The 15,346-nt window shown below is 40.7% G+C and overlaps 1 protein-coding gene and 1 long non-coding RNA gene across 17 annotated transcripts in view; both read left to right on the forward strand.

Annotated features, from left to right (window-relative positions):
* PTPN5 (protein tyrosine phosphatase non-receptor type 5) overlaps window positions 1-15,346 on the forward strand; it is a 77,233-nt gene that overhangs the window by 35,931 nt on the left and 25,956 nt on the right. For 9 of the 16 annotated variants that reach the window (XM_064425283.1, XM_064425286.1, XM_064425281.1 and 6 more), the window contains exons 3-6: window positions 8,229-8,401; window positions 9,251-9,364; window positions 11,167-11,250; window positions 14,849-15,087. In XM_064425283.1, the coding sequence (XP_064281353.1) occupies window positions 8,229-8,401; window positions 9,251-9,364; window positions 11,167-11,250; window positions 14,849-15,087 (610 nt within the window). The remainder of the gene's footprint in view (window positions 1-8,228; window positions 8,402-9,250; window positions 9,365-11,166; window positions 11,251-14,848; window positions 15,088-15,346) is intronic. The other 7 variants (XM_064425290.1, XM_064425294.1, XM_064425289.1 and 4 more) reach the window with 1 other exon arrangement.
* Window positions 53-8,034, forward strand: LOC135303460 (uncharacterized). Its single transcript, XR_010364930.1, has 3 exons — window positions 53-216; window positions 2,408-2,454; window positions 4,073-8,034. It is a non-coding gene; the product is annotated as an uncharacterized LOC135303460 (long non-coding RNA).

A 15,346-nucleotide genomic window follows, 5' to 3' on the forward strand; every position in this document is an offset into this window, starting at 1 on the left:
GCTGGGCCAATTATCAAAGATTAGGAGCAGGCCGGACTTTAACAGGCCACAGCTGTAACCAATAAGAAGAATAGTGCTATAAAAGGGTGGGTTGGCTGGTGGAGAAGGAACTGGAGTCAAGTGGTTACTTGGTGAGGAATTGGAGTCAGTTGACTATTTAGTGAGGAAGAAAGAGTCAGTGCTCTGAGGAGCTGCCCATGAGAAAACATCAAGAAGGTATGAAACTATTGTGATAAGGAGACAACAGTATAGAATGTTTGCTATATGATGACAACAGGTGACAGATCAAATTAAGTCCCCCAGACCCACCCTTCAGTAAAACAAAATCTCTGTGTCAGTCTGCATCCTTCCCCCTCCAGGGATGACTTCATAGGCCAGCATCCTGTCTTTTAAAATTGTGTTTTGCAAATTCTTTTGATTATTTGGAACAAAAAAGACTGTATAGAAGCAGGAGACTTTGAGAAGATTGTGAGTTTTACATTTTTATTTTCCATATTTATTTTCCTCTGCAGTAATAATTTTTTCATGGACTATTTATTGAGCAACACTACAGTGAGCTGCTCTGTGGGGTGAGCAGTGTAAGTTGATATAGAACAGCATTTTTGTGCTATGTCACTTCATACTCTGGATTTTGTCTTTGCGTTTCAGGTCTGTACAGCACGAGCACATTTGCAGAGATTTACCCTAGAATCACTAAAAATAGGACTGAACATTAACTAAGAACAGATTCTTTCTCAAAGGGAAAAACAGGCATACTTACTTTACTCAGAATCATTAATTCTGTTTAATAAAACAAAATCTTTATTTAGCTCCTAACAAGCTCTCAGTTTCTCTGCTAACAGTAACAGTGGCTTAAGCATTAGTCTTAAAATTAGTCACAGTTGTCCTTGTAGTCTGAAAGTTAGTTTCAGAAGTGTTTTTTCAGAAATTGATTTAATAAATTAGGAAACTTCTGGGCATTTTCTTTTTTAATGACTTATAAAATGTACTGTCCAGAATTCTAATCACAAAAAAAATATTACCTTGGTAATTTAATTAAATGTTTACTTCCATGTGTACAGCCAACATCTGATAATCATGATAAACATGTTTCCCACCATTACTAGCAGAGGCACTTTTCTGTACGAGAATTTAATAGGTAGTAGGAGATGTTGGCTCTTGTTACGCTTGAGTTTTATGGAAGCTTCAATAAAATGCCTAGGATTTTCTCTTCATCTTATTTCATGATAAAAGTTGGAGCTGGTGGACATTTCCACTGTAGCAACTAAGCTGAAGATGCCCTTAGGAGCTGGAATCTATCCAGATGATATTTTCACTCATCATTGTGGCACTTCCCTGTGGCAGCCAGACAATTATGACACAGTAGCTGTTGGACTGTTGAAAAAAACACAGCAACTTTAAAGCTCTTCTAAATCACAGCAAAGAGCCTTGTCCGTACCCTGAAATTCACAGAACATATCAGCAAGCACATAACATGGGTGACTGATTGGGAATCAAATTAGGTTTGCAGCTTGCTTGATGGCCACTCTCCTTTTGCTGGTGAAGAGGGGAGGCAGTTTTTCTTGCATTCTGATATTTCTCTTCTCCATCCCTCTCTAGCAGCTTGCAGGCTTGCTTTTATATGTGACCCCGCAGTACCATAATAATGGTTCTGGGTGAACATGAACATTTTCTTTGCCTTCACCTCTCTTTCTCTCCTCCCACCCATCCCAGCTGAAGTGGAAGGTGGACTGAGTGGGAGCAGTGTGAAGTCAGTGCAGAGAAAACGTGTGACTCAGCAGTTCAGCAGGGAGCTGCTGAGCAGAAAGGCAGCTATTCTCCTTGCACACTCTGGCATCAGGTTGCTGTTCCCTCAGGGATGAGAAGAAGGTCTTTATGGATGGAGGTGTTCTGCTCCCCCCACACCCTTCCAGCATGGCAGAATGTCTCTGTAGTCTTTTCAGCAGAACTTATTTCAAGTAGAGAGGAAAGTTTCTTCCTCAAGTTTGTTGCCAGTGAAAGGGGAGAAGCATTGTGCTGGAAGTATGTAGACCTTGGTTATCTACCTGATTCGCTCACAGATTTTCTGCACAACCTTCCCTCTTCCTTTCTTTCTCTCTTGATGTGCCTTTCCCTTTTGGTGATTGGAGTTTGGCATAAAAGCAACAGCCAGACTCCACCACTGAGCCTGGAAAGTGCAAGTGTACAGTACTTTTCCTGGCAAGTACGTATCACCCCTTTTCCTCTGCACAGTCAAAGAACTCCACAGAGAACACTTGCCTTCCTCAGAAGGAGGCTTCTGGCTTTCCCCATGCTACCTGCAGAGGAGATATTATAATGGAGGGGCCATTGCAGTGCCTATCTAAGCAGTTTGGTAATGATGAAAAAGTTGTGGTATTTTATTACTAATTCTGTGTTTGTCTTTCAGAATGGAGGACTGAAGTAGATTTTTCTGTATAGACTAATCAACAACAGGTAGATATTTTATATCAGTGGTTGTACTTACCAAAAGCTCAATTTTGAAGCTGTGGTATGCATCGTTGTCACTGAATTTCTGCAAAACACATGCACAAAAAAAGCAAGCTGTGGGGTGGTGTTTTCTTAATCTTCAGAGAGCCTGAAACAGTGACAATGGAGAGCTGTTGAGCAGCTGAGTTCCCCTTGATGGGCATATCAAAACATGAATCAGTTAATGAAATACAAATATTTCCAGTGTGATCTTTTTAGCAAAAATACTCAGCTTTCCGAAATAGAATCCTTGAATGTTAGAAATTTCAGCTGTTCCCCACACAGCTATGAATACCTGCAGCCTGGCTCAGCTTGTTCTTGCAGTCCAGGGTAGATATACTTACTGCAAACCAAAAGCATTAGAAATTATAAACTAAAATTCATCTCAGATTAAGTAACACACCTGTGTTGCTGCTGTGGAGGCTCAGTCTTGGTGAAGAGTCTTCCATTCCTCTGCAATCTTTCGGAGAGGGTAGTTCCAGTTTCTTGGACCTCTTACTTAAATTAATGGTATGTCAGGTTTATTTCTTCATGAGTTCTGTTACAGACAAGCCTGCAGTCCTACAAAGGACCATGGGATGGGTGCCTTGCATTATTTAGTGGTAAATGTAGTAGGATCCATGGGTCTGCCTGGCTTGTTCGTTGTGTTTGAGTTAAGCTGTCTTATACTTTCTGAAGTAGCTCTCAATGTGGTTTTGCATTACAAATGCAAGATCTACTAACCACAAGCTCTTGGCAGCTAACACTTGGACTTTATCCAGAATGGAATTTGAGGAACTGAGGAGATTGCATTGTAATAAATCCTCTCTATCTCCAGTCAGTCAGTAGTAGGTAGCTGTGGGGTGTATCTGTGGAGGTTTGGGGTTTTTTTGCAGTTTTCAATCTGGATGCATTTGGGGCCTAGATGTTCTCCTCTTGAGCAGCATTTTACTCAGCCATTTGGAAAACATAAATGTATTGAACTCTTGTAAACTGAGCAGGTCAGGAATCAAGCACAGTAGCAGTTGTCATTATCAGAAAGGTCAAAAAATTGAATAAGGGGGGAGCAAGCATCCCCAGTTTTCAACACAGATTATTATATCTTTAGTGTAATTTTCAATGTAACTTATCAGATGAGTCAGGAGTGCAGACAGAATCAAGAAGAAGCAGACTTTCTTTGGTGGTGAATTTTATCTGTCTGTAAACAGTAATGATGTCATGTTTACTGCTTAATAAATTAGATTGCTGTTCATAAAGAAGTTCAGTGGAAGTTTCAAAGTTAAAAAATAATGACCCACTGGTTGGTTTCCTGCAGTGAAAAATGTAAGTACACAAGTTGTTTTTGCCATGCAAGTATGAGAGGTCCCCTTCCTCTTACCCACTTCTTCCCATATCACTGCAGTGCAAAAGGAAACTAATTATTGAGTTTCCATCTTTATTATGTTGCATTGGCAACCAAAAAAGAGATTGTTTTCTTAGCCAAAAACTTTCTCCTAAAGCTCTGTTCTTTGGACAGACAGGTTTTTACCCTCCAGCATGAGCTGCCTCTTGTTCATGTGCACTCTGAGGTAGCTCATTCAGGTTTGATGTGTCTTTGTCTTTCCAGCACTTGGACTTGTCTGCAATCAGGATGTCTTATGATGTGTGTATTTAACAAGGTCTTGATCAGATCCGTGAGCTACGATGCCAAGAGCTGTGTCCTGTGTGTGCAGTTGAGGTGTGTGTTAAAACTTTTTTCAGCAGTGGACTGACTACCATCTAAATAGTGTACTTTCATCTGCTCTTCTTTCATCAATAGCAGTTTTCCCTAGCAGTGAGATGGAAATTAGAGGCAGAGATTTCATTAGGCAGTTGCATTTGGACATCTGAAGATGCAGAAGCCATAGACAGCCTTATGACTCTAGTCTGAAATGCTGGTAATCCTGATAGGTGTGATGTATTGCTGGCATACCTCATACTTTATTGTGCTTCCACTCTGTGGTCCATTCCTACAAATTCTCACCACACGTGACCATCATGAAGATGTGGACAGGTTCGGGGGAAATGTACCTCAATACACCTAAAACAATTAGGGGCAGTGCAGCCCAGCTGCGGTGGTATGGTGGCTGCTGCAGCTTGAGACTTGGCAGAACAGGTGAGGCCCCTTTTGCTCTCCTGTCTTGTGTGTCTTGGAAGGTAAAACCCACAATCCACCATTAACAAAATTTGTATTTCCCAGTAAAGAGGCAGTACTATCCAATCCAGAAGCATCATTCCCACAGGGACAGTGTGATGGATGTACATAAATGTCTAATAACTGTATGAGTACTGTCTTTTCATTGCTGGGGTGCATTTCTTTTTGTTATAAAAACAGTTTTGCTGAGGAATAAGTCCTCCTCTCAAAAATACATTGTTAAATTAAGTCTGCCAGTGGAGCAGTGCCAATTCCTTGAGCATTACCGCCCGTGTACAAGTTCCTTTTAAAATGTTAACTTCATTAGGAAATACAGCCAGGATGTGAGGTTCTGAGAGGTTGTTTTTTGTTTTGTTTTTCTCTGAAGGCTTTAAGTATGATTCAGTCGAGTTACAGAGCTGCTAATGCTTCACCCACAGCAGGATTTGATGGGATCGTGGCATGTTTGTTACTGTAAGGCTTTGTTGACTTGCTTGTTATTGCTACAGTGCCTTTTAGTATTTCAGCTAAGACTAGTACTCTAAGCACTTGTTTTTCTGAGAATTATTTAGGTGTTTTTCATTCTTCTGCCTGTTACGTACCCACATATGAAGTCAGGGGAAAAAAAAAGATAGAGAGATACAGGGGAGTTAAAATTATCATTGCCAGAGTTACAGAAGCCAGCTTTAACCCTCCTGAGTGAAGGAAGGTGTTTCCCTGTATAAATTATTCCATAATACGATGATATGTAGTGCTGTGCCTTGTATTTTTGGCAGCTTGTTTTGGTGGCACTGTTTAAGGAAAGAATGCAGGATGAATGGATCCCTGGCATGATCCAGAAAGTGCTTTTCCCTGAACGGCAAGAATGAGTTTAAGTTTATGGTGCTGTTTTGAAATTTCAACTTGTTTTCACAAGCCATATGGCTGCTACAGATGTCAGAGACCTTTTAATTCTTCTGCCAAAGGCTTTTTTTTTCCTAGCAAGCGTAGTCTTGTGCCAAAGCAGAAGTACTCATGGAACTTGAATCCCCCTCTCTGTGGTGCAGGAAATGAGGAAGCTATCACATGGATGCTGTCAGTCAGATCATGAACAGGGGAGAGGCTCTGTTCATTCCTGCAGGCAGTGATCCTTGCCAGCTCTCTTAAGACCTTCACATCCACCTTGACACGAGAAAGCTCCACTGGTGTTTCACTCATTACCTCACCTGCAACTGAAAGAATCCTGGGCCCATTAGGGCAAACAATACAGGAGTATAGGATTGCAAGATGATGTGCAAGTGCTAATTGAAGTATTGTTTAAAGCTGGCATAGTTAAATAAATACAGAACCTGAGGTGGACATCATTATATTTGTTAGAATCTAATCTTTTGGGATTTGTAGAAGAAAATTTTTGAGTGGACTTAACTTAATACTAGACTTTCTCTTTGTGTATCCAAGGCATGTATCTCTTTATTTATCTGTATGGATACAACCAGTTCTCCAATATTTTAATTCTTACACCTTTTTCCTTCTGTTGTGCTAGTGAAAATACCTCTTGATAAAAGTGTCAGTTCTGCAGAGCTGGAGTCCTGGGCTGCCAGGTCCACAAGCCAGGGGTCTCTCTACCTTATGGAGTGAAAATAATTGAAAGTAAGAGTGGTCTATTGTCCTTCATATAGGACAGTTGCAAGAAGGAGAATGTGACCCTCACAGCTGTACAGGCGTTACTAGACAACACTGGAATTCCAGGAGTTGGACTTCTAGGCTGTGGAGAGGCACAGATCCCCATGGTTACAGAGTGCCCTAACTTTGACATCTTTGTTCTAAAAGATGCAGTTAAGTGGCCTTCATGTCGTTGTATTATAGTCAGGGGTTTGTTTCCAACCAGAAATGACCTTGTAAAATCTCAGGCTGTTACAAGCATGAAACAAAGAAATGCTGTTTACCTGCTACATAAGACAGCACCTCTAGTCACTTTAAAAAAAGTTCTGAAATATTAAATATTATGACTTATAAAAACCAGCTGAAAGCTGAGCATGAAATCTGCATTCCTTGGTCTGGTTGTCTTCCCAATGTTGTTTTAGTTTTGCACTGTGTATATTTTATCTTGAGATTTGGGAAGGAGTGTGCAAGACAGAAAATCATCAGAACCTGAAAAACAGTAAATATGTTCATTAATCATTCTTAGGGACAGAGGTGCATTATTTAATGCAGATAAAGGAAGAGTAGAACTTAAACTATGTTTAGTGAAAATGGAAGGTTAGAGACTTTAGGAGCAAACAATAATAAACTATAAGAAAGTATATATTTTTGAAACTTCAGATCTCAGCCACAGGTCTCTCTGCAAAGGTAACAAAAATAGTTTCTGACACAATGATTCTGTCCCTGCTAAATTTCAAATTCTGGTTCTAAAACACAGAACATAAACGTCTCACAAAAATAGCGGGAAAATTTGGCAATCATTTACAAGTTTTTTCCTCTCAATTTTTGTTTGAATCTAGTGAGATATTAAGCAGTTTAGAAGCTTGAAGCTTTTCAACTTTAAGGACTGAGAGATAGACTTCCTGTGATGTCTAGCATAAAAAAAAAAAACCAAACAAGCATTAAAAGATGAATTCTTACTATGGACAGACCCTCAGCTGATACAAAGATATATTTCATTTTATGATTAGAGCTGTGGCTAGTTAATGGATGCTTATCTGACTTAGAGCTACTAGTGTGAGACATTTAGAGAAATGGTTGCTGAGAGGAAGGTTTTATAGAAACCTGACCTCTACAAACCACTCAAGGGCCAATGGTGGGGCCTTTCCCTGGGACACAGGAGGCTGGTTTAGGCTTAAGTCTACAGTATTGTACACAGGGCAGCCTTGGGGCATTCCTCATGTCCAAAGATTTAAATCACTAATACTTCCACCCGATGATTCTGATCTTTCACTCCTCACTTGTAAATGAATTTATATCTACACAGATGCTATTCAAAATACTGTTACTGAGGGAATAGCCACACCAGTGGTTATTTCCACTGAGCAGTACAGCATTGCAACATTATTAAATAGCTCTTGAGTATGAATTCATCCAAGAAGTGGGTTATTGGAATAAAATCTATTTTATTAGTGCCTTAGGACACTCAGCCAAAACCCAGAGTCCCCGAGCGCTATTCAGACACATAAGATGAAACAGTCTCTACCTCAGAAATCTATAATCAGATTATACAAAGCAGACAAATAAAAGAAATAGAGAAATTGAGACAGGAAGGGGCAAAATGGGTTCTCTGTCATCACATAGCTGGGAAGTGTGTAGCTAGGCAATTGCACAGGTAGCTTTTTTTAAAAAAGTAAAAATGAAAAAGTGCAGCAATGTAAATGAGAATTTGTTAACAACAAAACCCAGAATCTGCACCTCCGGAAAGAAAGGGAAAATAATTTATCCACCCACACTCACTTTCTTCTGATGAAGGCAGGTGAATAAAGCTGCACTAATAGAGTGTGACGCTCACAATCCTGAGCTGCGCTTGCTGAGGCGGAACTGAAAGGTAACCATCGTCTCCAGGAAAACAATAGCCCCGCAGCCCCCGCGGTGCCTGCAGGGTCACATCCCATTCATCCCCTGCACATGTCGTTCTCACGTGAAGGTTGTTCCCGTCCAGCTGTTATGGAGTCAGTGGATGAAGCTGAAGGAGAGCTGAGCAGGAAGGAGCAGTCCCTGAAAGCCTCCCAGAAAACAACAGTGCTCGGTTGGCCTCCCCCGTGGAATGGATTAATACCCGGACACAGCATGTATCTGTTTGTCCTCTCACAGATACTGGTAAGGCAGCTTGCATGGCTTTGGAATGCTGATACCCTTCTTTTAGGCTTTGCTGGCTTGGGAGGTTTCCTCACTCACTGTAGACGTAGCAGTGGGAATGAGTGTAGTCCTCATTTCTGCAGCCACCTCTCATGGCTTTGCCTTGAGAGCTGCCCCTGCCTTTTGATGGCCCAGACTCCCATCCCGTTTCCTACCACCCTGCAAATACCTCCTTTGCCAAATGACCAATATCCCACCAAATCCATTTTCCATAGTTGATATGTATGGGGGTAAAGACCCATGTTGTTTACAAGTGTGGTGTGGGTTGAGGTTATACCTCTCTGTGAGTGTGTTAAATATAAAGTCATTACTTTTGTAGTTTATGTTAACTGGCATGTGCTGCACCCTTGAGTGGTTTAAATTAAAAGTGTGTATTTATAGTGATACCTATGTGAAACATGGCTGTTTGTGAGAGGCCTTAAGAGCCTTTTAATAACATCCTAAGTTCATGGAATTACTAGTTTTGATCTAAAAGTAGTAGTCCTGAAAGTTCAGAAGCCAGAGGAACCTGTTGCTCTTTCAGTGTTGCTCCACTTGCTGTTTCTGGGCAGCCCTTTTGCTGGTGAGGGTCGGGGGGAGCCTGTGTAACTCAGTGATGCACATGTACTTAATAGTGGCTCAGCTTGGAGCCTTCAGTCTTTTTATTCATGTTAAGCTACAGCCTAGAAAATACCTGACTTCTTAAAGCAAAAGCGATAATCAACGTTAAATCAATGCTAACTAAATTAGTTAATTATGCAGTCTTGAAACGAAAATGAATGTGTGCATAATGAGAGATGCTAATTACGTCTTTTCTGATTGATTGCACAGCTTCTCTGCATGATGCTGTGGTACAGCACTTACGGGACCATCCCAGCAGCTCAGAATGCCTTTGACCTGCTCGCTTACTTGCTTACCCCATTTAAACAGGCTTTTTCAGGGGAGGTAAGTCCCTGAGCTCCTCTCTGGTTGTATACTTGATGTCAGTAGCCTTGGGTGGTGCTTCTAATATCTCTTCTGATAACTATAATATGTGTGCATTTCATGAGTACATCCTGAAATGGTAGAAGAGTTTCCTGAAAGCAGATGAATATTCTATCTTTGAGACATTGGGCTGAATTTTTTACTATGACATTAGGTCAGCACAGCAGATTTTTCATTATGTGAAAATTATTGCAAATGAAACAAAGCAATAAGAAGTCATCTCATTAAGGTTTAGTCCACATTAGAGGGAGAGCTGGAACTTAATTTCTTAGGATGAATAGAACCTTAAATTCTGGAAGAATGGATCAACCCATATAAAAGGTGCAAATCGCAACACAGTCTTAAAAATATTTTTTATTAAGTGTTTAGAACATATCTGTGTGCAGGAAATGTATTTCAAGTGTACTAGGTGCACAGATTGAATTATATCTACAGAGCTACCCCAGTAAAATTGCTTAGCTTCTCACCATGACATGATGACATGTATACCAGAATGATTCATCTGATAAATTACTGGTAATTATACCCAGTGCAGATTTTTCTAGTGTGGACAGAACCTTAATTAAGTGGTGAACAGCTACTTTCAAAAATCTGATGAAATATATTTGCTATCAGAATGCTTAGATCCATTGTACATGAGGCAGAGGCTTTGCAGTACTAATAGAAAATCTGATTCAGTGCCTCTTGTGATTGAAGTACAGAGGAGACTGTTTTCTGTTTCCTCAGTGTTTATGAGCTGCATGTCACCTGCTCTTTTGGAGTTTTTTGAAAGAAGCACTTTTTCTTTTGCAGTTGGCTTTATTATGCACAGAGCTCTTCACAGACTGTTGCCTGTCTTATTTGCAGGGGCTCAATCATTAACAAATTGTTGTTCCTTACAGAAAAACACTCATTTGTATAATTTTGACTTACAATACTTGTCCCTCACAAAGGAAAGTGATTCCTAGAATGCACCACAAGAACACCCCAAGTATGACTCTGTACAGATGTTCATGCATATGTTTGAGGACTGTTTATTATATAGCACTATTTATTGTGCAAATTTACACTTGAAAACAGTATAGGCAAAGAAATCTTCTGGTGTTAAAATAAGCAAATGGAAGCTCTTAATTCAAAACTTCTCATTAGCTGCACTATTAGGGGAAAAACAGTGAAATTCCTTGCTCACTGAAGTCCACTAGATCTGAATTTTGCACCTACTACAGAGAACAGGCTAAGCTATAGACTACTATAAAACGACTAAGACATCAGAATTAGTTCCACTGCCAGCGGTGTGAATTAACCTGATAGTGTTTCACTGAATGTGTAGAAAGCACAGAAAACTCCTCTGTGGCTGGTTTCTATTTAAGGATCCCCAAACCCAGGAACAATACTAAACTTTGTTTAAAGCCCTTTACCACAGTATAAAAATCACACTGACTGTAGTGTGAAGTGTTGGTCCAGTCTGCAAAACTAAATTTTGGATTCAGAGCTCAACTTTGGCAAAGCATGAGGGTTGGAAGCAGAACTCCTGTTTGCCTTGACAGTGAAATCTGGGGTTTAGACCTTCTGAGATGCTGGGGCTTAGAGATGGTTTCAGTTTCAATCTTCTCCAAAGCCTGGATTTTTGTTTTTTGGTGCTGATGGCAGCTTTTCCACATGTGAGTATGATATCAGTATATGTTCATGGGAAATAATACACACTTGGCCCAAAACATGCATGCAGACACTGTACTGTGCCCCTAAATACTTCATGAATCATTGTCTATCCTCTTGTTCCACAGAGCCTGACTACAGTTGGGAGTGTTGTGGTGTCATACATCCTGCTGTCTTTGGCTTCTCTAGGACTGCTGTTTGTAGGATCTCTGGTAAGTTATGATACAGCACAAACTGTGTTCATGCCCTTTTTCAGTGTGTTTTTATAAGATGTCTTATTTAACAAACGTTGGTGTTGTGCCCAAGTTGATTGTAAAGCATCATTTTTGGGGCTGTTTCTATATAATTATCTGCTTGCTTTATGTAGAGGAATTAGCCTTACTCAATTTCTTGATGAATTGGGGATTGCACTAAAGTATAATGGTGTATAAAAATAATTTTTCCACAGATGGGCAAACTACTTCTAATGAAGTAGAAGGGATGTGTCCATTAACAGGACCATCATCCATTGATTTCAATGGCAGAAGGAGTTGTTCCAGAGTGCCACTGTTCTTCTGAAGTCCTGTTAGATGGAGGCCAAGGCCCCAGCTGCAGAACAAGCTTAAGTAGCACGACTACAATTAATCTAGTTAGCTGTCAGCTGTTGGGGAGCAGCAGTGTGTTGTGTTTCTCCATGGATTGTGTAACTGGCATGAAATTGTGTGCTAGATGGGAGACCTATGGAGAGCTCTGTCTTGTCAGGGAGTTCTAACTGAATGTGGCTTTCCAAACCCCTCTATGCTGTTCTCTGAGAGTGGGAATGCAGCTACTGAACATGCAGGCAGAGTATCACCTCCTGTCCTTTCAGAGGTGCTCTCCAGGTAGCTCAGGAAGTTGAAGCTGTGCTGTGTACATGCTGCTTGAGTGATGGACAACATAATGAAATACATCCCAGGAATCATGGGACTGACTGTAAGTGGGCAGAGTTTGCTAGTCTAACATCCTGCTTAGAGCTGGGCTGCTGCCAGCAGTTGGTAAGGCAGCCATGAAATTTTCCACTCAGGTTTTGAAAACCTTCAGGGAAGGAAGGCTTGTCATCTCTCTGTGTGCCTGTGCCACAACCATGTAGCACTTTTGAGGAAGAGATGTTTCCTCGTGTCTCATCTGAATTTCACAAAAATGTCTAGGCTGAATTTCTGCAGGCTTGTGGTATCAGCTGATACTGCCAAGAAATGTCTGGCTCCATCTCTAGAGCTGCCCTTGAAGTAGTTGTAGGACACTGTTGGATCACCTCAGCCCCCTCTTTGCCTTCCTCATCTTCTTCCTAGACCCTTGACCTCCTTTGAAACTCTCTACTGGGACCACTCCAGTTTGTCCATATCTGTCTTAAACTGGGGGAACTAAATTTGTAGACGGTATTCAAGGTGCAGGTCCATCATTGCCAAGGAGAAGGGAATACTTCCTTTGATTTGCTGGCCACACTCCCTTCTAGGAAGTAATGTCATATTATATGCCATGCTTAAGTTTACTCAGAGGCAGCACAGTGGCAAAATTTTCTGTTTAATGTGTCAGGAAAATGGACTTTCTAAAAACTATTTACAAGGCAAAGCAATTATAGTTAATGCCTCCATTATTGGGATCATTGATGTAGGCAAGGAACTTAGTGAGGTTTATGCAATTTTCTGAGTTTTTGATGCTGCTGTACCTTATTCAGATTAATTTTGTCCTCACAAATAAACTTTTGGTAATTCTGTAATTGCAAAACTAAAAAAAAAAAAAAGACACCTAAGAATTTTCAAGAACTGTATGAGTTCCAGATAAATTATGAATTTGCAGCAAAACATTCTGGACTGAAAATCTGAATAGCAGGGATGTGATTTTTGTATATTCAACTACTTCTCAGTGCATGAAAACATTTATTGCTAACCCATACTTAGCATAGAAGATAAAGCTAAGTGAAAGCTCTCCATGGCCAAAAATTCTGATCTCTCTTTGGACAGTTCATTTGTGAACTCCTTGCAATTGAACATGAGTACCACTATTGATTAAAGTAGACTTGGCCCATTTTTGTGTTGGTTAAAATTTCTGTATAGAAAAACATTTTCTAACAGTTTTCATGTCGGTGGGTTGCACTGGTTTTTGTTCCTGTGGGCTGTGCTAAGACTCTTCTAGCTAGAGTAGAGGCACAAATGTCACTCTGTGTCACCCTACTCTGTGGATAAATTGCTGGGCCACAGAGTATAAAAGTGTCCTGTGAGTTCTGATCTGTGGTCCTTCTTGCCCAGTATGTTCTCTCTAACATGGACATTAGGAAGGAGAGATTGTTTAGAGAGGGCACGTAAGCCTTGTCCCTTCCTGCCTACCTGCCACCTTCCTCTCAGATGTCTGAGGTCATGCTGCTTTGCAATTTGCAAATTTGAAAGCATCTGCTTTTATCAGTATTTGCAGAGTAAGGTATAACATAGTGACTGGCAGAACATTGAAAATGGTGATTGGACCAGGCAGGGTTTCTAAAATCCTGGCGTGCTGGACAAGAGATTGTTGCATGAAAACAGTTTTCTTTATTTTCCCTTTTGTCTCAGCTGAGTTATCTCTCTCTCTCTCTCTCTCTCTCTCCACTTAAAATTGATTTTAAGCCATGTGCTACCTAGAAGAGACCTTGAAGGATTCTTCCTTTGAGAGTGCTTTCATGACCAAGCCCTTCTTTCCCGATGTTGAAATTGGCACTGTCCTGCATGACATCCTAATGTGCTTTAGTAGCCCAGGAAGAGAAATCTGATCTTTTTCAGTGGCACTTTTTAAAATCCAACTAGTCATTTGGAAACCACACAAGAAGATGAGAGAAGAGGCTTTTACTGTGGAAAATAAGATGTGTTCCTAGTCTCAAAAGGATGCATGACCAGTGTAGTTTGCATGGCATTAGTATGAGTGATACTACTCCTAGTTCTATGCTAGATGGATGAAGTTTGCCTAAGGTTCCAGATCCTGGAATTCAGAGGTGGGCTTGAAATTTTTACTAAAAGCTGTGTGGAGAATTTGAAGTCTACTGATCTGATTTCCAAATCATCTAGTCTATCACAGCATCTGTGCAAACTGATATGGTGCGGAAATTTTTTAGATTCATGCAATTTCAAACCTTTTGTTAATTTGTAATATAAACTTGCATATTGCAGTTGTGTCTTAAAACTTCACAGGTTCATTATTTAATGTTCATACCATATTCAAATCAGATAATTAGATTATAACACAGTGTGTGCCCCTGGCCAAAAACTGATATGGGCATTTTGAGCCCCAGGATCAGGTACATCAAAATTGAGGCCTCTTCAAAAAATGATGGGTTTATGCATAGATTTGGGGTACAGTGCCTGGTTATTAAAGATGTTAAGCTCAATTATATTAACTTAAAACAGCTATATGTAAATTTCAGATGGAGAGCCACTAAATCAGGAGAGGTGTGATTTGTAGAATACTATAGTGGATTTTTGTTTTGTAAACAAGCCCGGGAAGGATAAGAAACTGAACAAAAGGACAGTGGTATCACGTTGGCTTGCATATGATGGTCACAAGCACATTCCACTTCCACTGTATCCCTGAGTTAAGCCTGGCTAGCTCTGTGGAAACCTCTGTGGCTGAAAGCAGGTTTGAATGGGTAGATGTGAATCCTTGCAACACACACGACAAAGCTGCTCCTGCATGGAACATTCCTGTTCTCTTCAGTGCTCTCCAATTCTAGTACAGACAGCTGGAATGCTGTCCTAAAGACCCTTGCCCTATGCTACATGGAAGGGCTGGCTACAAGCAGCAACTTTTTAAAATGTTTCTTTCCTCCAGTTTTGGCACCTCCTCAGAGCCCCTCCAGACCCCCCGTTTCCACTGCAAGAGGACAGACGGCAGTCTGTGAGCCGGCAGCCTTCCTTCACGTACTCAGAGTGGACAGAGGATAAAAATGAAGATGACTTCCTAGATCTGGATCCCGTACCAGAGACTCCAGTCTTTGACTGCGTCATGGACATTAAAGCGGAGACAGACCCAGCTACTCTGACGGTTAAATCCGTGGGCTTGCAAGAAAGGTAGGGTGGATGTGACTAGTAGGGAAAAGTCTGCTCCCAGATTTTGTGGGTTTAGGAGTTCTGTGCCTGGTAGGAAGCTTTATTGCCTTTGTGAGTGTCACTTTCAAATGTGGTTGTGAAGTCAAGCACCTGCTTTATTTCCTGTCCTGTTTTCAGTCCAGTAATAAATACAAGCGTGTTACTTAAACAGCGCACAGTTTCTGGACAGCTGGCAACAAGTGCTGTTCTAAAGCATCATTTCTTTCCATTGAATACATCT

Source organism: Passer domesticus, chromosome 6 (genome assembly GCF_036417665.1).
Source record: "Passer domesticus isolate bPasDom1 chromosome 6, bPasDom1.hap1, whole genome shotgun sequence".
In the NCBI taxonomy this organism is placed as follows: Eukaryota; Metazoa; Chordata; class Aves; order Passeriformes; family Passeridae; genus Passer; species Passer domesticus.